The sequence below is a fragment of the Telmatherina bonti genome, assembly GCF_933228915.1.
Source record: "Telmatherina bonti genome assembly, chromosome: 19".
Taxonomy (NCBI): domain Eukaryota; kingdom Metazoa; phylum Chordata; class Actinopteri; order Atheriniformes; family Telmatherinidae; genus Telmatherina; species Telmatherina bonti.
The window spans coordinates 11,236,523-11,260,974 of NC_136617.1; the positions used below are offsets into that span (position 1 = coordinate 11,236,523).

The 24,452-nt window shown below is 37.4% G+C and overlaps 1 protein-coding gene across 1 annotated transcript in view; it reads left to right on the forward strand.

Annotated features, from left to right (window-relative positions):
- tmem65 (transmembrane protein 65) overlaps positions 1–24,452 on the forward strand; it is a 28,685-nt gene that overhangs the window by 2,368 nt on the left and 1,865 nt on the right. The window contains exons 2-5 of the mRNA XM_079258585.1: positions 17,203–17,247; positions 18,292–18,359; positions 18,515–18,569; positions 24,092–24,134. Coding sequence (XP_079114711.1) covers positions 17,203–17,247; positions 18,292–18,359; positions 18,515–18,569; positions 24,092–24,134 — 211 coding nt within the window. The remainder of the gene's footprint in view (positions 1–17,202; positions 17,248–18,291; positions 18,360–18,514; positions 18,570–24,091; positions 24,135–24,452) is intronic.

Here is a 24,452-nt window from a genome sequence, read left to right on the forward strand (position 1 = left end):
TAGATGCATGTAGTGCAGTCGTTGCTTTATCTGAGTCCTCTGGATCCACTCACAGATGAAAACAAGTTAATGTTGAGATGATTCACACCTGTGTTTTGCATAAGAAGTGATTGCTATGCCTGTCTTTGCCACGATATGTCGGCATTTCTGAATTTACCTGTAAATAGAGGCTCACACCTTGTTTAAAAAGTTCTTTTACTTTGCTGAGCACTTTGAGGCTGATCTGATCAATTGGATTGATGTCATACAGTCCAATTAGTCTGTTTCATAGTTTGTAAAACCAGCTAGCTAACCAAGTGAACTAACAAAACCTGATGTAGTGTGTGTATATGCATGTGTGCATTTCTTAAGCAGTACGTTGCTTGTCATTCAGAACATTTTCTTCCTTTTTTTTGTTTCATTATTCTGCTAAATGTATATTCAGTCAATAGGGTGTAATCATTGAATCAGTAAATTCAGCTGGTATAATTGAAGCAATGACAAGAATGAAGTGGCATCAAGCTACAATTTAGCCACCGTAAGTAAGCAGAAAACCAGAGAGAAAGGTTGGTATTGGATCTGCCCAAGCAGCAGAGATGGTAAAGTTAACCTTTTTGTGCGGAAATAGAATTTACCTGTGTGTCGTGGTCACAGAGACGGCTAGCTTCTGGTTGTGTTGTGCAGTTTCCTTTTCCAGCTGTCAAAAGAGAAATCTTAAAAGTAAAAAATGAAAATATTTCAAACATTAAATCATTCTCGTCATGACCAAAGTAATACACATGGTTATTCTTATTATAAAGTGCATGAAAACACCGATTCTAACTCTGGACATTTTTGACCCGTTTATGGAAGCGGATAAGGTCCAGTCACTTGTGCATCAATAGGTTTAGAAAAAATAGTTTCATAGACATAATGAATGGATTAAATTTTGACAAATGATCAATATATGGTTAATGAAACTTCAGTGTAACGTGAAAGTACCAATACTAACTGGTTAAATTGGAAATTTTCAGCTTCAAACCAGTTTGTTGCCTTTTAGCAATATGATTTTCTAGTAGTAAAACAATAAAGTGGAACTATTATGTGCATTTCAGGCTAATTTATTTTTATTTCTGAGACCAGCAGGGCTGGGATTGATCGAGTTATTGTCACAAATCGCTTCATTTACTTCAGACCGACCCTCTCCGTAGGCTGTCAGATCAGCCTGTGGGCAAAACGAGTGGATTGAGACTCTTCCGCATTAAGCCCCGCCCCCCGCCACTGCACTACATCGGGAGCGCGCACCACAACTGCTTTCGCCGTCATTGTAACATCTCATAAACAGAAGGATTAGGCTAATATGAACTCAATAAAAAATACAAAATACAATGTCAACACATAGCATGCAGCCCTACATGTTGGAACCTGAATCAGACCCTGAAAACGAAGTGGAAAACAGCAACCCACAGCAAGGAATGCAGCAGGATGTCTCTCTTTGGTAAACTCACCAGCCATCGTTGGAAATAACTTTATCCGACGTTTTCCACCCGCCTGATGTATTTGTACATGCCCTTGTTAACCAGTAGAAAGTAACCAATCACCGAACCTTATCCCCCGGGACGTCACAAGGATTTCCAAGTAGAAAAAACTCTCTAAAACGACACGTTTTTCATCGCCATGGAAACCGAACGGAGAGAGTGCTGGAACTCAAACTCAAACATGCGTTTAGGTGATAAAAAACCGTGCCGTTCACATGTCTGATGAGGATTCAACACTGTAACACTGTAGGAAGCTCAGACAACTCAAAATACCATAATAGCACCTCTTTAAAGTGTTTAGTCAAGTAATCAGTCGTCATATGGTCAGCCGTCTGGATTTGATTATTGTGTGTACTTGAGTAAACACTTCTTTTGAGGCAGACAAAGGAGACACCTACTCTTCTTTAAAGATGTTAGTGCTGTAACAAATTTTTTTATTTTTTTTTATTTTTCAATATTGGCATCCACAGTATCTACATTAAAAATGAGTTTCACTCAGTGTGACTCATAGCAGTCATTAAGAGACAAATAAATCCTTGCAGACTGTTCTGTTCATAACTTGAGAGGCAACCGTGGCTCAGGAGGAGCAGATTTCTGTGAAATAGTAAAGTCAGTCAGTAGTTTGATCCCTGGCTGCTCCAGTACACATGTTGAAGTGGTCTAGGACATGTATTAGGCATTTCTTTGTCAGCGTGTATAGAACTTCTACTCGTATGGATGAATGTGAGCAGTAAATAGAACACCAAAAGCTCCTCCTGAATGCAGTCCATAATCAGTTTTACTTTCTGATTTGAATACTTTATTCTTATAGTAGCCCGCTGCTAATCTACCTTTCACTTTTGTCTTCTGCACCCTGACAATTTCAGCTGCTAAGTATGATGAACTAAGGAGATCCTCTGTCATGCTTTGCTGTAAATGATAAAGAGAAGTAGCTATTTTTATCGCTTAAACTGTTGCAATCAGCTCTAAAATGTTCTATGTTGCGCTTGAGAAATATTTTCTTAATATTTTGTTTGAACAGTTGGTGGTGGCTGTGGCTGGTGGTGTGTGTGTGTGGGTGCGTGCTTGTGCGTATAGTTCTCCTTTTGAGTCACTAGATAGTATTTTCTGTTTACTTGAAAGAGGAAAAAAGTCTCCATGTGAACAAAACTAGAGTGAGTCATGATGGCACTGAACTATTAAAATCAGCCGCTGAGTCAGGAAAGATCTGAGTAAAACCCTCAAGTCGCGAGGAGACTCTTCAGGTCATTAGTAAAAGAGACATAAATCTGGTCTCACTTTTAATTCAAAGTACATTGAGCTTGAAATTCAGATGTGTTGATGTAAACTATCAGTTTGTCGTCTTTTCATTCAGCTCACAATCTGCATGAGTTGAAGTCCGACTCATCAGGTTTTCTGTGTCTTAGATCTTTTATGTTCCTTTTAATGTCTTCCCTGCATTGGCAGCATCCCGCCATCCACCACCTGTGTGTTTGGTAAAAATAGATAATGATAAAATAGTTCTGAAACACTGACATGCTTTAAAGAGTCTCATGTGTGCCCTCTGACTGTCTTTCCATCCTGTTTAGTATACGCTGCTCATTAGTACTGTGTCTTCTCAAGATCTTTGTTGTCTAACTTATGTAATAGGGGTGTGTAAACTGATTATTTTTTCACTGCCTCTTTTTGGCTGTTAGTTTATCTCCACATTTTTAGCAACATTAATGGATTTAGTAGTGAAGCAGGTAGTTTGAACCAGAATTACAGACTGAAAATAATGCAGAGGATTATGTTCACACCCATTAAGCAATCATCCCTTTCATCTGGGTTTTTTTTTTTTTAATCTAAGTTCAATTTACTCTGGAGCTCCTGATGAAAATCCACCTGTATGAAAATATTAAAACTCCACTCACAGAGACTCCAGCTGAGGTTCCAGTTGGGAAGCACCTTTTCCTCCGACACAGCAGAGATGATCATTCTGGTCCTTACCCAGTCTTTAGCAAAAAAAAATCCTATTAGAGGGAATGCCATCAAGAGGTTTATATATAAAGTATTTTAAATAAATTTGTATAACTGGATATTTGTGGAAAATTCTAGTAAACTGCAGGTTTTTGAGGAGAAAACATTTATAAAAAAGCTGAAAATATTAAAATAATTTATGATGTGCTTTCAGTGCCTAAGAAAGTGTTAGTCTAGTATTATCTCCTTTTCTACTCTAGCATTACAGCTGACCTGTGGCCAGAAAGCATCGGTCATAATTTCTGCAGAAAATTCACATTTTTAGACCCTAGAGAGGTTCACTAATGAACTGTTACTTTTATTAATTCCCTTTTTCTGTTTAGGGGGGTAAACACTAAATGTCAACCTGACAGCAGACATTTTGAGCTCCTCTTGAGAATTTGACCCAAACAGCTAAAATCATTAGTATTACAGAGATTCAGCAACTTATTATGGGCAATACTTCATACATATTTATTATAATATTAGTTTTTAACGTTTTTAGTCATGTTAAGTATGAAATGTATTTTTAGCCATAAAGGATATGGTATAAATAAGTTGTTTTTTTTTTTTGTTTTTTTTTCCCTCTCGTATGACTTTAAACAGTCCTAGATTAGTAATTTCAAAGGGCTTTATTAAAATTTAATGAGGTCTCATGTTTACAGAATAAATAATTTTGGAGCCTTAATACTTCAAAGCTTCAGTTCTCCTTTCCAGCCCAGTGAGATGAAGGTGAGTTAACCAAACACACCCTGGTTATCAGTAAATGAGTCCTGAAGCATATTGTGTGGAATTGTTAGTGATAAACAGTCATATCTGTAATCCCATGTGAAAAGACAATTTCACTTCAAAACGTCTGGAAAAAACACATTTTTCGAAGGGAACTGGGAACAAGTGAGATTTATTTGATTATGCACATGTACATTATGTGATACAGTCTTTCCTTTACAAGGCTGCTTTGTCCATGACATGGCGCATTGTTATTAAAGCAGCTACTCTGACTGTAAAGCTATCTGCCTTTTTATAATTAGTATGCTGAAGTAACAAGAATGACTCTGAAAGTCTTCATAGATAAGCCCCCCCCCCCCCCCCCCCCCCCCCCCACCCAAAACATTTACTTGTAATGAGCTTAATGCCATTTCGATGCAGTGGGATAGTGTGAAAGCATTTACTGCAGAACGAAACATTTTCTGACACCGAACTTGGTTGCAGGCTCATTAAAACATTAAATATCCATCTCGGGCATTTAGTCAATGCCATTAACTTAGGAATCTGTTGTTAATGGAACAGTAGAGAAAGCGTGAAGAGAAACCAGACTGTTGTGGCTTCGCATTAAACACATTTTAGTTTAGTTTTTTTTTTTTTCTTTAGTCCCACAGCATCAGATAATTTAAGCTGTGACACAGATGCATTATCATTATGTTAAAATTGAATAGAACTAACATTAGATGTTGCATGAAAGATCAGATTTGTTTATATTGAAGTTTTATAGTTTAATGCAGATTTGCGATTGCTCCTGTTTGACATTTTTTACTTTTCATAGCTTATTCAAATGCATCAGAGCCTCAAACTCAGAGATATTTAGATGTTTTGGTCGGTAACAACGTTATCATTTTTGCCAGTAATTTGGGTGAAATGTCATACGGCTTATAAATTGTTCTTCTCACTAATGATGCTCCAAAGATTCATTAGAAAACTGTTATTGGTGCTGTTGATGGACATCACATCAGCTGATAACAATTCAGTGGGAGCAGATTTGAGTTCAAGCTAAAACAACAAAAAACAAAAAAACATACTAATTTGCACAAAAAGTATCTCCGCCAGCTTCTCTCTTGGATTGGTCTTTTTTTTCCCCATTTGGATTCAGACTGCAGAAGATGCAATTTGGCACATGTGTGTAGGTTATTTATTGGTTTGTCATGACATTTAATACACAAATATAATATTAGGCATATTTTATTAGTCAGGTAACATTGTTTAATAGACTTGAAGTTTCCTTATTGAACCCATTTTAAAACTCATTAAACTAGATCCCTTTTTAAGGCAAATCCATTTGCATAAGTCTTCTTTTTTTTTTTTTTTTTTTTTAACTATAATTGCATTTTTTATTCAAGTTGGAAATGAGAGAGCCACTTTGACAAGCTTCTTTAGACTCAAATGTCAAGTGGAAGTAATTTCTCCGATGTGAAGTGTGACTCCTTTAACCCTTCTAAAAATGATTCATTCCTAGATGCATATTGAAATGTTTATATGCAGTGTGAATGTAGTGTTTACCAGTGAACCCAAGCTTCTTCTGTTTGAGCTTGACAGGATCTCCCACAGAGTCCAATTAAAATGCACAATTAATGTGTGGATCTGCTCATGTGTTGCATTGACATAAATCACAGCACTGTGCTATAATGTAGAGGATATGACTGCTTTTAAGGCAGTAGTTGGTGTCCATTTAAATTGGTACCAAAAATAACTCCTTGGATAAAGACACTGGGATCAGTTTTCACAAGGGATTTTAGCTTTGGCAGTAAGACTTCATAATTAAGTGCTTTAATACAGTTCCCTGTTGACGTCTGTTTGCATAGCTCTTCGTCTACACTGCATGGATGATGGGGATTCAACCAAAACACAGCCTGTGTGTTGTCCTCCAGCAAACCAGTAGTGCAGGCAGAATATGTGCTTTTTTACAACTGATGCAACAGACCTGTCTGCAACCATTCACTTCAACATTGATCATTTATTTTTAGTGCTTCACTTTAACTCCACTGCAAAGATGTTCTTGGTCCAGCACGAGGTCTGTGTTGCCTGCTGCAGAGGAGAAACTAATGGAGAAACAGCAGCAACATGAATATGCTTGCAGTAAATAGGACTAGACAAGATTTTTTTTAAATCACATGAAAATGTGTGTCCTTGCTGCTCTCCTGGATCTGCCCCTTATTGTTAAATAGACTGGTCTTCATGGCCGGCCTTAAAAAGTTGGCTGCAAGGTCTTGGGATTGGTTCCTGTGAGACCCTGGCTATGTGAATATAATCCAAAAGTATCATAAAAGCTGTACATCGACCTGTGTTCCAGTATTATTTCTAAAAGTAGGTTATTTAATATGATTGATGTTTCTATACCCGTACGGACCCTAATATGTTGTTTTCCAATCTTTTCATGTGAAAGTAAACAAGGTATCTGTGTGGATTGTGGACGTACAACAGACTCTTTGTTGTGATTATGTGTAATCACTAGACTGAACAATGAGTAATTGGCTCTGAAATTGAAAAAAGGGTTTCTAGTGGTAAAATTCTATCTAAACTTGCCAGTGTGCAGCTCAGCTATTATCTCATAATACAGTGGCAGATGTTTGTGCAGCAGCAAGATGTATGAGGGCAGCTTTGTCGTCGGACTCTCGTTATAAATCAGTATTTAGGTGTCACTGAACAAGACCCTGAGCTGCTTTTTGGAAAGAAACTTTTTGGAATACTTAATGCACAGCCAAAGCCTTATGGGTCTAAATTGTGTACAGCCTGGGGGAGTGTAGCCTTTTTTTTTCTAGAGAACAGATTTAGCTTTGAACATTGGCAATTATTTAAAGTTGCAAATAACAAAAACTCAAAGCTGTGCTGTTGCTTGTAATGTAACTTTTTTTTTTTTTTTTTTTAAAAGGAGAAAAGCAGGTGTTTGATGCATAAAAATAAAGCAACTCCTATCTGGAATTTAATTAAAATGCTAATGTCATTTGGGCTAAATGGCAGTGTAAACACAACGAGAGGGAGAAACATTTGAGCTGCGGTATAATTCGTGTTTACATCCAATAACTGCAACTTGAAATTAGCTGAACTGGAGAGAAATCTACGCTTGTGCTGCTCTTTAAGTTACACATTTTAACAAGTTAGACAGAATATGCATATATTTGGTTGCGATTCAGTATGGATATAACCATCAGTATCAGACTGACTTTACCTCTTACCAGACAGAATATGTAAACATTTAAATGATTTTCATCAAGGTTTTTAAGAGGCAACAAGGAGAGATGAGGAAGACTTGAGAATCAGTAGTCGTCAAGCAGACATGGGGTGTGAAGAGGAAAAAGGAAGAGGAGGATCTGAGTAGATGTGGGAGCAGATCATAGTGATATGAATGAGCTGGTAGAAAGATGAGACTATAACAGGAAACCAGTGAAGATCCTTGCTGCTTTCTAAGGAGTTGTATTCATTTGCTGTTTCCTGATCTCTTCTTACTTGGAATAGTTTAGTTTTTTGCAACCATTTCATTGCTGGTGTTGATAAGGAGTGTCAGACTCCAGTCCTCAGGTGCCTGGATCCTGCAGGTTTTTGTTGTTTCCCTGCACCAACACACCTGATACAATCAAATCGATCGAACGACTTTGTGTCAACATATTCATTGATTTCAGTCTGGTGTGTTGGAGACAAACAAAGACCTGTAGGATACCAACCCTCCAGAGTTTGACACCTGGTCTAGATAATCTTGGTTCTGGAGAACTCAGTACACAGTTTGTTTCCATCTTTACCTCCCATAAAAACTAGTCATGCACACAGCATGGTTGTAGGTATACTTTCTTAATTTTTGGACATATCAGTGATAAACCAAGTTCACCAAAAAACACTTAATCCTCCTCATTTCTGAAGATTCTGATATTTTTCAAGCCTTATAAAGGATTACTGCATGTGACACACAATACGCCACTCAGTTGTCACATCTGGTATTCTGGTCCATGCTCATTTAATACTACTATTGTCAGTCCTCAGTATCAGCAAGTACTCAAGTGTAGGTACTTGTACTTGGTTTGAAAAAAATGTGGCGTAGCTGCATCATTAATAAAAACTGACAGCTGATTAACAGCTTTGTTTCAATAAAACTGCATTCAATGATTAGTTGTGAACCTTAAGTACCATTTGTATTAATGGTGAGAGATCGACGCTGTTTGCTAATTTTAAATGTCAACAAGTGCTAATTTAAATGCTTTTCTCAGCATTTTGATGAGCTGTTTCCTCACTGAGCATCTGTATGCTTATAGATGCGCCTAAAACTAAACCAGTGTTTTGATGTAGGAAAGAATCAACCCTTTCCCTATCAAAGCACCTCAATGGTTTACATCCTTCAGCGATGTCTGTTCAGTTTACAAGTCATTCATTAATTAATCTCATGCTCGAAGATTATAATTTAGTAAAAGTAATCTTAGTTCAGAGTGGGGAATCATGTGTAGTTAAAGCTGCGGTACCTGACATGAACAGTAACAAGGGATTTAATGAATGTCTTAAAAGTGTCACTTATAGTGGAGAAAACCTTGGGGAGATGTCAGATGAGACTTGGGTTTCAGCTGCATTGAGGATTTGGCATTCCTCTGCTCATTATCTTTTTGGCCTGTTTGTGTGTCCATCACTTGTTTGTGGAGGCTATGGCCTGTTTTTAAACCATTTGTCATGTTGAGAGAAAAGTCTTGAGTATTTTTGTAAGAAATTTGTCAGAAAAACTAAACCAGATTAGGTTCATCAAAGTGAAACTGACTAACATTTGCTGATACATTTTTGGTTTTTTTTCCCTTCATGTAGATATTGAGAAATGTATTTGTTATTAATGTGGACACATCACAGAGTCCCGCCACTTCTAGTGTCAATCCAGTCAGTGCAAGCCATGTTGGTTGCCATTGCACCATGACAAACATGACAATCGCATCTCAAGCTGTGGAAGTGCAGCTGAGGAGTGTTGAGAATGACAGAAGGATTTCCTCTGAGGTTTGAGACAGGTGTTCAGGAATTGGTTTTAGGTGCTGAGCAGCACCTGGAAATTTGAGTCACATTGCAGAAGATGAGCTGATTGGCACATAAATTAGATCTTCCACTTCAAAACTTAAGCTGTCTGCTAAACAGTGTCTGAGCCTGACGGGCTGACGGCAGTGTGATATCGCTTTGAACTGAACACAAAGTGCTACCTCATATGGAGAAAATGAAATGGATTTTGAAGGATGCGTCATAAAGCTGACAATTAGACAAACAAGTCGTAGTGAGAAAGAAAATGACAGCGTTTTCTACCAAAGTCATTCACTGTATTTGAACTGATTTAGATGTCTAAAGCCTTTGTGTGGTTTTACAGTTTGTCATTATCTGCAAAGGGCTTTATTATTAGTAAAAATACTTTAGTCTTATATGTTGCACCATAACAAGCTGCAAAAAACCTGCCAACTCCAAGCCTCCTCCCACCAGCTCCCTCTAGTCTCTTCTGATAAATGATCTTACTGGTATCTTCTCAGGTTCCTTGTTTTTTGTAGAACTTGATTGACTGCAGAATAAATACACAGGTGATGCTCATCATGTTTGAAAAGGTTGCACAGTATTGCTTCTTCATAGCTCAGACTCCACAAGTCAGACTGTGTAAAAATGGAGCAAATTCTAAGCACCTTACCATTACTTGGTGCTTCACAACATAACCATAGTTATTTCACAGTGATGCCTTTGGCGAAGATTGGGAATTGGAATTTAATAATGAACTCTAGCACAGCAGATCAGTGCCTGATAAACTACCTGCTGAACTTAAGTAGGCTTTCCTTGATTAAAAGCACAGACTCTCAGAGCATTTCTCTTTTAAATAGGAATATTCTTCATGTTCTCATGTTCAAACTTTTTTCTTTTTTTTTACAGGGTAGTCTTGCTCTGCATTTCACTTTTCTCTTTAAAGCTTAAACAGCTGTTTGTTGTTTCATTTATTGATTTTTAAAATTCTTTTAATCATTTATAAATGTCTTAATGGTATTGGGCCTTCTGATTTATCTGACCTCCTTTTAAGATATGAGCCCCCGTGGACGCCGGGGTCCTCTTGTATCATGTTTCCTTGCTCCTAGAGTGAGAACCAAAACTTAGAGAGGCATCTTTTAATCATTATGGCCCCCGTCTGTGGAACGGCCTGCCAGAGAACCTGAGGGCTGCAGAGACTATTGATGTTTTGAAAAAGAGGCTCAAGACCCCCTTTTTAGTTTAGTTGTAGATGATCCTAGTTGTTTTTTAGTCTATGTCAAGATTATTTTGTTATTGTTCTACTTTTATATTACTTTTTTAATATGGAAATTTTAAATACCACACACTTAAGTAATTTTGTGTTTGTTTTTATTGTCACTAAAGTTTATCTTTGGGACTTGGTATGGTATGTATACATACCATACCAAGTCTGTTCTTAGCTGTTCTTCATTAGTTTTAGTCTTATTTTTATTTTTTTATTTCTTTATTCCAGTGTTTTCTCTCATGGGGATGCTTGGTGCTGGAGGCTATGCCTTCTTGGGCCGTGGGGTTGTTGCCGTAGGGATGGCTTTTTTTTTTTCTGGATAGCCTTGCATTGCAGCCTTCTGGCTGTGGTATGGATCGGGGCCTGCCCTAAGTCATGGCCATTCCAGTGGTGAAACCCTCTGCGGTAAAGGGAGGGCTGGCTGCTGGTGTGAAAGGAACCAGAATATCGTTTCCTCCTGGGGTGCTGAGCCAGATGTTTATTTATCTCTTTATTTATTTACTTTTTGGTGAAGGAGACCGAGGATATGCTTATTGAGTTGGATGCAACATGGGATTGGGGTGTATGTTTGTATGCAGGTGCGAATGAATCAGATTCTATGTTGTTGAGAACATATGTAAAACACTGCAAGGTGCTATACAAATAAAGTTAGCTCTGGTTTGTTTGGAATTCAGTAAACGAATTGAATTAAAAGACATAACAGAAGGTGTAACATAATTTAGCCCTTGCTGCTTGAGTGAATTAAACCTGATTGGCCACCTGATTTGCAATATTATATCATCATCAAATCATCATCACACCAGGATGCATATGGCTTGATCTACTGTCATACAGCCAACCTGTTGTTACATGTGAATAAACTGACATAAGAATGAATGTTTCCTTCTTTTAAATACAGTAAATGTTCTTTTTGTTTTGGGCTCAGTGAACAAAAAAGATTAACTTTAATGACGTAAAAAGAGATTTTCTTATTTTTACTTTATGTTTTACTTGAAGACTGTAAGAGTTGCTTCATTCTGCTGGAAAGTTTTCAAGGTTACATTTTCTGCAAAGAAAATGCAAGAAGATAAAATATTTGATTTTAATAAAACAAATGCAAATCCACGAATGTTACCTGTCACAGTTGAGTAACTTTAATTAGTGCTATACGCCTCCAGCGCTTCAGATTTTACAGTCGGATGTAAGACTATACGTTGTTGATAAAATGTTATTTTTACCTTCACTTGTGCTGCAAGTGTCTTTGTGTAAAACATGTAAGTATCTCCATTAAATACAAAAATCTGTACTGGCATCAGTTAATACTGACACTTTTATTTTTTATTCAAAAAGCCTTGTTGTCTTCATCAGGTTCACATTATGTTGCAGGAATCAGTTCCATGCTGTTAATGAGCAATATGAAAGTAGACAGATGACACAACAGCTGCCAACAGCTAAATATTTACACATGCAGTAAGCTTATGTTTGATTTAATTACACATTGACATACAGTTTTTGATTCGTGCCGCTGTCGTTAAGGGTGCTATGAGATATTCTGAAGCAGATTGGAATACACTTAGAGGTACAGCTTTATTCATTCAACTCCAAATCTGCAGCTATTGGCAGCTTGAGCAGTGATGTTTAATTTTCCCCCAGTCACACCTATTTTTGGACTTTGTTCCCTGGAGTCACAGTGTTTGTATTCACACTGCAGTCATTAGGAAGTCAAAATCGGAAAAGGTGAATGGAAATGAGCCATTTCTGCATGGTGGCCTGATATTTTCAGCACTGCATAGGAAATGAATACTTTCCTTTCAATTCCACAAAATGTCAGTGGTCATTTCAGCCCTGCAGGGCTGCAATTCTCAGTGGGCTCTACAAAACGGAATTATGAAATGGATAAAAAAGGGAGATGCAAGGTTTTTATTAAACTAGTGTCACTAGTAACCAAATAGTGTGAAATTTGGCCCAACAGTGCACCCAGAGGAATTTTTTAAATGTAATACAGAATATTAGTTTTAGACCCTTCAGTCAGCTTTGCCAGAAATGTGCTATACAATAGTTTGGAGTGGATAAAACCAGAACCATTGACAGGTTTGCATTATTCAGTAGTTAGATGAATGGTAGATTTTTGAGCCAGATCTAAATTTTTCATGTATTGTTTTAATTTTTATTTATTTATGACTTTCTTGTTGTTATTTTTGGCTAGACTAGCATAGATATTCATCACTAAATGATTGGTTGGTACATCCATGTTTTGGCTTCATCTCTCACAGCCTGTCACACCATAAACAAGGCTGTTGAACACTGGTTATTGAAGGCAACTGACCTGCAGCATTAGATGTTTTCCTGCTTCAACACACATGATGTAGGTTTTATTAAATGGATCTCACAGCTTAAGTTCTGCACAATGACCCATCTTCATTAATGATGACAGTGAACTGTTTACAACACAAAAACCTTTTATCTGAGATTTAAAGCTCTAAGATTTTAAGAGTGGTGTGAAAAAGAACTGGAACTCTGAACACTGTTGGGGTGGTGCCTGATTATCATTGCTTCAATTAGCTTGCTAACACCACAGTATTGCATAATTCAGTTACGATATGCAATTCATTTGTTTAAGGTGTAGCACCGGGAATAAACAATTTTACAGAATGCTAAATTGTACTTCAGGGGCTTTTGTGGTCTATCAAACATTGAAAAGTATTATATTAAGGTATTGCTACACACATTCTTATTTTTCCTTGGACATAACTCTCCGCTGGGCATCATTCAATTGTGAAGGCTAGCAGTGAGCCATTTGGGCATCATCAGCTGGATGGGATCCAAAAGGAAGAATAAATATTTATAATTACACTAAAATGGTTTGCAAAAAGACAGATGGCAGACACGGGCTGAGAGCCTAATTAGTAATGAAGTATTGTGTATTGGGAGTTGAGGTTTCTCAGATTCTTTGAAATCAGTTTTTCAAAAACCCTCTTGTGGGAGAGTGTGGGAAAAATAACCACCTCTCCATTTACAGTACTGCAGTATTGTAGGTTTAGGCATATTAAATAACATATTTTCTGCTAGTATTTTTTACTTTGTAGGGTACAGTATTTGTATGTTGGATAAAACTAAAGGTATTTAAGTTTTACTTTTAAGAAATTAGTGTTTGTCGCAGCTATTAAGAGCAACTGGTGAGTTAGCAACATTAGAAACTAAATCTGGATTTTTACTAGTCTGCATAAGATCTTTTTTAACCTCACCGGACACTTTTACGGGAACATCTTTCAGACCTGAAGTACTCCTCTGCTACGCACTGCAGTTATGTGGAAGTATTACTTTGTGCCACAACTTTTTTATTAGAGGTGCTAAATGGTCTAGAAGAAAATAAGGGTTAAAATCTGTGCTTAGTTTGTTGTTTAAAGGGATCCAACTAAGAACTGAGCCAGACTCTCAAATAAAGACTCTCATGTAAACATGGCCATTGTTTTGGTATATTAGTGGTGGTAGCTGTTGGTATATGTTTTCTAACATGTAGTGTTCCCAGTGTTGTTATAAAGTTTGCCCTCTCATACTAGACTAGTTGACTATAATTTGTTGTCTGTTCCTTTAGTTTGGATTCATATTCACCCTGGGATTTGGACAGGAGTCAGTGTTTTAATAGCCTTATTAATTCTGTACCTTCCAGATTACGGCTCCGAATTTCACGTCTTTTTTTTTTTTTTTTACAGTCGGCTCACAAGATTTAAAAAAAAAAAAAAAAAAAAAAAAAGTTAAATTACCATGAACAAACATAAAAACATATTTCAGTCATCCACAATAAGACAGCTGTACCAATGCATTCAAGTTTGAGATTATTTAACTTAAATGTATCTATTAGTCCCATAATGATATAATCTGAAGAATTGAGGTAACTAATGAATTCAAGTATTACATTTTTAAAACAGTCTGAAAAGTACCTAACCTCGGCTTGCCACACGCATTCTCCTAACACTGCACTTTTTAGTTCCCTCAATAGTTGAACATTGTCAGTTGCTATTGTCTTGTTTTATTGTAGACTAAAGTGTTTGTCTTATTAACACAACATACAAAAGCTTAATCCTTTCTAATGCTGATGACCCAACACATGGTGTAGTGCTTTTGCTCTCTAATTGTTTTAGTTTATTAGCAACATAAAGAGGGAATGTTGTGGTTTCAGCTGCTTGGATCAAAGTGTTTATTCAAGGCATTGTAAGATATAAGGTTTGTGAATTGACTGCACCCAAAGCAATGGACATTTTTATGAATTTAGGTCCAACAGTTGTGAATAATGTGGTGTAGACTCTTTGGTTGGCTCCCAAGATTGAAGTTCAGGTCTCTGGCTCTAAAACTTGACAGAGGTTGTAAAATCTTTTGCCAGCTCCGGGGATCAATAAGTGCTTCATAATTACCATTTGGATCATCCCCCCCCCCCCAAGTTACAAGCAACTTGTAACCTGATTTTCCTCTGAACCTTTGGCTTCTGTTTGTCTTTCTACCTAAACTAAGCAGAAAAGTAAGTGAAAGTCTTGTTGGGCATGCATATGGATACACACACAGAGCAGGGGGAACATGCAGAGGTGAGAGAGTGAAGGACTCAGCAGATTAATGTTTTGCTGTAAATGACCTATTCCTGTAATTGGTCTCCAGCTTCGAATGAACTCTTCTAGGGTGACACACTCAGGCAGTTCAGCATCTCTGCAGGGTTTTTGACACCAGCCTGACTATGCTCTTTTCCCCTCCAATTAAAGTTGGATGAAGGACTGACCCTCATGTGTTCTGATTCTGTAAAGGTGAGGCAGAGATACGGTCATTTTGCAAAGTAAGAGGTGTCATTTTGCCTTCTTTTCCTTTATACTAAAATGTCAGTGTCTGGGCAGCAGCACCTTTTTAAAAGATATATTTATTTCCCCAGGTAGACCCACTGAGACATTTATAAGTGAGACCTGTTAATCTAATCTAACGTGACCTTCTTGCTGAGTCTGCTGTGCGAACCACTGTGTAGCCCTTTTTTTTTATTTATTTATTTATTTTTTTATTTAAAAAATCATCCCATTGTCCCAAGTTTCCAACTCTACATGCAGTCATTCCAGTATAGTCCACAGTGTTGTGGAGAATATTCTTGCAAGACTCTGCAATAGTTGGTTAAAGGTTAGAACTGATAAATGAGAGAATGAAGAAAATATTATCAGGCAATAATTTCAGTTTTCTGGAAAATCTAAGCAATTTGGCAACAATCTGCATTAACATTCTCCATATTGGTGGACTGTTCACAATCTGTTCACAATTTTAATGCCCACGCAATGGTTTTTTTTTTATATAAATCTAGTAGTATTACCAAACATTTTCTTATCCTTGAGCAGTTATAGAGCCGTTTACAGTATTATAGCACACTGTGGATCACTTCCTGGCTGTAAACCTAATGATCAGTCTCTCCTAGCCTGTTTTCATCTTTACCATGTTTTCTACACCATCTGGTAAATTGGCTGCTGTTCATCTGTGTCTATTTGCTAGTCTCAGTCTGAGTGCTGTTGGTGATGAGGTTTAGGTTAAAAAAAAACTCTTGATGTTCTTTAAACCTTCAAATTTGAATCTATTAATAGTTTACTGTCAAAAAAAACACACAAATTAACGCCAAATCAAAAATAAGCCTTAACATATCTTAGTGTTTAACCTAACTACTTGATAATGCTGTGAGAAGGCAAGTTCAGTGTGTTTGGGGAGGTGTGAATATGCAAACACACTGAAACATTCACATTAACTAATTGCAGAGCATTTTGGTTCTACAAGGCATTGTGCATACATACAACCATAAGAAAATTACTCTGATGTGAAAGAATGTGGTAAAAGTTTAAACAGAAATATTGTCAATCTGAGACCGCTAGTAGCTGATGCCACCTCACGGTTTCTTAACTTGTTTTAACCAATGGATGAGCCAGCTTTCTCCTTCTCTGTTTGTCTTGCGTTATCATTTAGTAATTCTCTGTGCAGCGCTGCCTCTGGAGAAGACTGCAATACTTGATTTAAAAGGTCAGGTTCATTTTAGAAAGTGCTGTGTGAAGTACAAGTCAGTCTGGATCCATGTTGCAAACCTCAACTGTGCAGAGTCTGGCAAACTATCCTGAAATGAACTTTTTCTTAGACTTAAGAAGAGGAATAAAGACTTCACCAAATAAAACGTTTGCTAATACTTTCTTTTTCTTTTATTTCCCACCATGGACCCACAGTTATATAGAGTTGGTGTGGTTCTGAACCTTTAACTTGTGTAGTGTGGACAATACAGAAATGAAACCCTAATTTTTGTTAATTTGTTCAGATATTCTACAATTAAAAGATTTGGATATGAAAGGATGATGTGTCTCTTCAATGACATTAAAAATAAACACTTAATGGATTTGTGAGGGGTTTATTGTGGGTTCGATCTAACTTATCTTTTTGTGAAACACATCACAACAATGCGATTCTGTTGAATTTGTGCTCAAGTTTGATATTTATAGTTTGGCACCAAAGTTTAAAAAATTACCACTCCACCTTTTTAAGTACTTCTTTAATTGTGTGCGACTTTGAGGAGACTTACTGCTGGGAGTTCTGTCAGAAGTCGACTCAAAAGTGCAAAGTATTGCACACAAGAGGGAACTGTGATGAGTTTTGGGAGCAAACTTTGTCTGTGTTGCTGCAGAGGCTTGAAGTGAAACCTCAGCAGTTAATGAGAAAATGTCTGATGTGTTTTTGATTTTTTTTCTTTTTCCCCCTCAGAGACAGTGGAGCCATCACCGCCAAATGCAGCCCAGATCAGATATGGTGAGAGATTAAATCTGGCAAACACTTCTGTGGAGAGGCACACGCACACACACACACACACACACACACACACACACACACACACACACACACACACATATATTATATATTATATAACTTCCATATTTTGGAAGAAAATCACAAACTAAGATGTATTGGTCACTGTTTCTGCAAGGTTCACAGTCCTGGCTATTTATACTCTTTATAGTAACTCAAATAGAACGTTTGGAAAGAACTTGTGTGTGTGTGTGTGTGTCCCCCAGTGTGGATGAAAGCTGGCTAATCAGATATGCATAAATATCAAAATTGACTTTATTGATTTTTTTTTCTTCATTTTTGGCTTCAAATGCTAATATTCTCTGTCTGACTATCCTCTAAATCTGACTCGACATTATTAAGCAGACCCTGAGGAGTTAAAAGTGGTAATAATCACCATGAGACACTACAGAGTTGAAACACCGGAAAAGCTAGGCATGTAATTGAACTTGCATTGATTGAAAACCTTTGACAGTGGGTTGTTTAAGGAAATGCAAAGTATAAAGAATTATTTTTTAATTCTTTAATTATTTTCTAATGATTTAGACTTTTTATCCAGTAAGACTGTTGGGATTTGCATTAGGAATTCAACACAGAAGTGTGAAAATGTAATTATTCCATGCAAAGCTGCATTTTTATTGCTAGAATAAAAATAGAACAAACAAGGGGTGTCAGAAAAATCCTGTAATATCCTGTATTGAAAGACACACAATGCCTTTAAGCACAAGTTATTCTGAGATGTAATTATTTTTCTTGTGAATTATGCATTATACAATAGTTGCACACGAGGACACGTCTCTTGTTGTATTGGAGTCAAATACAAAAGTGGAAGTAGTGCAACCCTGCAGAGTGCAGACACAAAACAAGTTTTGTTGTGAGTGAAATCTAATAAATTTGAAGTTCCAACTCCTGTAGTTTATGTAATTTTAAATATAAATGCCAGATTGCTGTTTTTATATGTTCCTTCTGTGTTGTGATGTTTATTTACTTTCTTGCTTTGGTTTGCAGTTTTACTCCACAACGCCATCCCTTTCGTTGGATTTGGTTTTCTGGATAATGCCATCATGATTGCAGCGGTAAGTTGAAAATGGGAATGAAAATCTTTCAGGAATTGGTTACTTTTATAAAAAAAAAAAACAACAAAAAAATCCACCTCAACTGGACGTCTGATCTGCCTTGTTAGTAAGTGCGTCTGGAAGAGCTTTTCATCTTGTTCTCTGCTGTTTTTCAGGGAACGCAGATTGAACTGTCCATTGGAGTCACTCTGGGGATCTCCACCATGGCGGGTAAGTACTGCTCCAGCAACCTGTGTTAGTTTCATACAACCTCAGTTCAAATGCAGTTTGGATGTTTTAGAAAAGGTAGATGAAAACAGAATACAGTGATTTGAAACTCCTCAGCTTATGTTCAATAAATACACTACAAAGACAAGATATTTAAAGCTTGTTAGATACTCAACGAGAAGCAAGAACTGAGTTCTTGTTCTCGAGGCTGCAAGAACAAGAAAAAACTTCTTTTTCGTCAGGTCCATCCTCCACGAGAAGCACGTCTGCAGCGGGGAGGGATCACTGCGGGGCGCGATGTCTGCATTTATGTGCTATGAACCCGGTTGTTACCTCCGTCAGGTTATGTTTTTCCCGGCGTCTTTGTGCTCCAGATAACTTAAAAGGTTACGAACGGATTTTTATAAAAATTTCAAGAGTTGTTGGAAATGTGAAAATGAAGAAATGATTAAATTTTGGTGGTGATCCGGATCACCGTTTGGATCCAGGAATTTTTAAAAAAGATTCTTTAACATTGTGCTTGGCGGAGGTTTCCGCTCTCCGAGTGCTTTTCCAGTTTCATATTTAACGAGCAACTTTGTCCGCAGCAGGGCGGGTTGTGCACGCGGCTCGGCGGGTTGTGCACGCAGCTGGGTCCGAGTGTCTTAATGCTACATACATACAGCTAAAAATGTTCGTACTTTCTCACCACCTCCATCAGCTGTTTTATTATAACAATCCGTTTTACCCGCAACAGCAAAATCGCGGAAGCAGCAACTCCACTTCATGCTTTTTCCGTGTTAACGACGCCCACCTCAAATGTCCGACCAATCACACCATACTTCTCGGAGCCCCGCAAGAAAAAAGTTCTGCCAGCCTGATGTGTCTTCAAACGCGTCCGCGAGAACAAAATGACGTCATTTTCTTCTAGGGGCCTTGAGAAGAAGAAAAAAGTTCTCTTCTCGTGGAGTATGTAACAAGCTTAATATTCAGACTGATAAGTTTGATTTGTTTTTCCAAATATCTACTCATGTTGAAGCTTTGTCTTTTCCACTTTTGCTTGATGTACAACTTCAGTTGTTTAATAGTCTGGGGAATCCGTTATAGTAGTTTATGCTTCATAATGTGCCATGCAGGAGACAAGACGAGACTGCAGTCAGGCAAGTCTAGTACCGGGACCCTCTTCACTGCAAAGCCACCATGTTGTAAAAAGTGCAGAATGTGGTTTGGTGTTGTGCTGAAATAAGCAGGGACATCTTTGGGGGGAAAAAAAAGGTTCTTTGGACAAAAACAGTTGTTGTCCCAGAATCTAAATGTTCCTTTTCAGCCTTCACAGATGTGAAATATATGTATGCAAAACAAGGTACAAGCAGCACGGCTCAATGCTCAGTGATCATTCTGACATGCAGCGATGATGGAGATATTTCAGCTCTACACCACATTTGTGTTGCTCAAATGTTCAGTATTAAATATGGTGATGAAAAAAGTACATTTTACGATAACTGCATGCCTTCAGATTGGAGATTAACTTAATTTAACAGACCATTACTTCCACCAGGTGTCATTACAACAATTCAATATCCTGGGCTAGACAGCTACTGTGAAGTTTTAAAGCAAAAAAATATATATATATTTAGATAAGATGGAGAGTAACATCAGTAAGTCTCATTTGTTTTAACTAAAAAACTGAATAATAATGAATGTAGGGATAAATAGATGGTGAGGTGCACATCCCTCTGTGTGTATGTGTGTATCATGAATGTAGATAGTTTTTAAACCATAATCTGGTTACCTTGACTTTTCTTACTTGCACAAAAAGCCATCAGCTGATGTTGCTGGGATTTAAATAAAAATGTAGTCCAGCTCTGTGTTAATTGTACGTTAAGTGTGACTGCAGCAGTAGAGGGCTCCGTATAGCATGGGAGGATGTTGGTAAATAGCCCTGGGGTAGATGATAAAGCACCACTGTCCTGTCATTTTCCCTGAAATACACATATTCACACATCATATTTAAATAAGTGGTGAGGATGTGATAACATGGAAACGATTTGACACTTTCATAACTTCAGAGTTTGAATTCTGATCCAATTTTAACAACTTGTTACCTTTGTTCTTTGCCTTTTGAGAATGCATCAGCACACCTTCTCCTACAGTCATAACACGTCACTTGTAAGAATGTAATGACTCAGCTCCTGCAGAAAAGCACAAGGACTGAGGAGCTCCTCTAATTTTAAGGGGAAAGAGCCTGGACTCTGTCATGATCAGCAGTTCTCTAAACTTCTGTAACTGAGAACAGACGATGTGTAAAACCAAAATATGGATCCAGATAATTGGAGCAGTTTGGAGTGATCCTAAAAAGTGAGTTTGGTGTTACATATATATCGACCTGTTAAAATTTTCAGCACAAAATTTGGATGCACAGGTTGGAAAGAAAATGAAGATGCTTTGTTATTCCATTTTCCTTCAATAAAGATGAGATTTTCTCTGCAAATGTTTTCTAATGGGTGATTCATTGCATCAGTGTTATGTTCACAAAACCCTTTCAGCCCAGTTCAATGGTCCAACATGTGTCAGTCTTTGGTTTGGATGGCACTGAGGTCTGCTTTGAAGTGGTGATGCAGAGCTTTGTGGTGCTGATTTCAACAATGAAGCTCATGTTTTATGCTGCATTAGGTTGTGGCAACAGTTTCATGGTACCTCCGTTTTGTTGTTTTCATATTACCTTCTTGCTCGGTCCAAGTCCCATTTTACTTTTACTGTCAGAACTACTGAAGCTGATTGCAGTCGTTGTAGATTTGTGTAAGTTTTATTTATTATAGAAATGTCATGTTTCCTTTGTCACTTCGTCTCTATGGTCTCCTGAAGTTTAATAACACCATATTGAAGGAATGACACCACTTACTACTTTGTACATTTAGTAATAATCTCTTACAGTCTGTCACTGTTTTCTTTTTTTCCACTTGTAAACTAAAACCTTTGTTTTAATACACTTTTTCATAGATGGCTTTAAACAACTGAAATTTTTCCACCTCAGTGGCTAAAAAGAAGTTGCAACATCACGTGTTACGAATCAATTTGCCTCCAATAACATCACTAATCATGTCATGTAATTATTGTGCAAATGCACATTGTCAGTGTTGATGTGATGCTTTGTACAGCCTTGGCTTATATTACTCCTGAGTGTCCTTTTCAGGTTAACCAGCTCTAACAAGTTCTCATTTTATTGCCTCCAAACAGAAGAAAAAGACGCCTCTTTGATTTAAAATGAGGTGATCAGGACAACAAAAACTGTACTTTGTTACCACAAAGTCTTTACATATGTTACTACTCTCCTGTGTGTTGGGGGGCTCAGTAGTACATGTCTTGTTGGGAAGCGATCCCACTTCTTCACCAGGAATCCCTTTCAACATTTTTATGACTCCTACAGCTCACGTTACGCCACCAGCTGCATTTCTTTCTATTGAACAAGGTCAGCTGCTATCGTGGCTTCTGTTCTGGGTTGCAGTTTTAGTCTTTATTACGCTGTGAAAACCATGAAGGCAATGGAGCTCGCCGCCTCCCTATCTTCACTACTAGATTATTCTGTTTCCATGGATACTTGGCTCTGATTTCCTCTGCAAGGTGCAAATAAGAGGCTGAAGGCAGGCTTTAGATCAATCGCTCTCCCCTCATGCCTTCATCCATCCCGGCACAGCTTCATATTTGTGTCATCAATGTCCAGCCGGTTAAATAATTTAATAGATATTCTTATTTTGAGGAGGAACTTCTCAAGGTTCTGCTGTCTTGCTGACCCGTTTCTTCACCCGGCTCTGTCGTAGACTTACTGTTCCTGCGGTGCTGTGGGAAATGAGGTGAGACTGCATATCTGTCTCACATCCTCATCAGCATCAAGGAGTTTCTTATTGCTCGGATTGAAGCCGTCCATCTGGAGCTTCAACTCCAGCAGGAGCTAAAGCGCACATGGAACTTGAAGCATCATCGCTTTCTGAAAGCAAAACAAACATACTTAGCACCTTCACTGTTTTAATCATCTTGTGAAAATGCAATCTAATGTTAATTATTTATGGCTGCCACGTTTTGTTGTTAGTGGGTTGGCTGGAGTTGTTAGAAAGCTGACTTTGCTGATTGTAGAGTCATAAAGAAAGGAGGAAAAAGAAGCTGACTAGAGACTTTGTGGTTTTCTGAAGGGGCTCTTTGATCTGTAAAACTTTCACACCTTATTTCACTTCTACTGCTCCGTGTCTCAAGTTCTTCTGCTTTGATCTATTGTTCTTGTTATTATAAAACTAAAGTACTGAGAAGTATATGAACCACCAATGAAGTATTCACTTATTCATTCTATACTATAGTTGTCTTAGTTTTTGAATAACAATAAAGTTTTAGTGGTAGTCAAATATTTGTCCCTCCTGACTTTTACTTAAATACTCATTGATACAATACATGTTCTTACATTTTATAAGCAAGTTAAGCTCAGTGTGTCTTCCTCCTGGTATTTGTTGAGAAAAACTTAGTTCTTTAATTTGAAAAGCTGCAAAATTGATACTTTATTGTAAATTAGTTGTCTGTAGAAAAAGCCAGTGCTGCCTTGTTTTGTCGAAGGCTTGTGGTGTATACTTTAATAATTATAATTTAGTATAGGAAGTAGTTGTCGCCAGCAGAGAGAAATCTAGTGGACAATACACAAGAATATATTAGACGTTTCTTCTTCTAAAAGATAAAGATGCTTCTTCTTCACGATTTACTTTATCTCTTAAGCCTGCTACATACTTCTTGAGAAGTTTAAACTTTTTTCTCATTCTCGAGGCCACGAGAACAGGCCGACATCCTCTTGTTCTATTGGCTAGCAGCTCGTTCTTAATGCAACAGCCAAGCAGTACTTTCTTCTCTCGGGCTCAGCAAAGTATTGTTTGATTGGTCAGGCTTTGACATGGGCATAGATAACAGAAAAGAATGAATCTGACTGCTGCTGCTTCTGCATTTTAATAGATGCAGGTTAAACAGCTGTTTTAATCGAACAGCTGATTGAGGTGGTGAAAAAGTCCAAAAATATTACAGCACATATAGATATAAAGTAACCAGGTTCATTGTGCCTAAAAACACAGCCCCCCCCCCGTGTTTTTGTCATATTTAAGGTCTCATTTTTCTCATTGGAAACTTTGAAATGAATATAAAAAACCGGGATGAAAGCTTGACTCCCCAGAAAGGTTATAGTGCAGATTTCTATCATACATTTTGCGAAGCACAATTTTTAATTAGGAATTAATTGTCAGCTTTAGATTTTTAAGTCAGGCTTTTTAAAAGTCCCTTTTAATGTGAAAATGAAAGTAAACAGAATAATTTGCTGCCTGAGGTTCTAAATATGCTGTTTTGAAGGAAAATATTTTATTTTTGAGACCGAATGAATGACCTACAAGAGTGATGTTGAAATGTGGCGAAATCTCTTCAGATTGAAACAAGTATATTTTTTCTCTGTAATGCTGAGTGTTTTATTCCTTTCATCGGGGAACAGCAGAAATCCAAGTGTTTTCCTCTTTGTGTTCCTTTAGCGGCTGCTCTGGGGAACCTGGTCTCAGATCTGGCAGGTCTTGGGTAAGCAGCATTTCAAACCATCTCCGAGGAGCTTGGATTCATTCAGAATTAGATGTTTTCAATTTAATGAATTCAGTTTTTAGAGCAGCTTTGTTTTAAAGTTCTGAGCTGCTTTTGTTGTCATGTTTTTTGTCTCATAGTGTTTAATGTATTTAAGCTGAAAGCACAACATGTAATTGCAGCTGTTTTTTTTTTTTTTTTCTGCTGTGCTCAATATTGTTTGTCCTTTGTTTACTCATACTTGCTTGTTGTGGTTTTGTCCCCCCATATAATAAATGCTGGCCTTTCTTCCAAAACATGATTAACTTTGAATTTGGT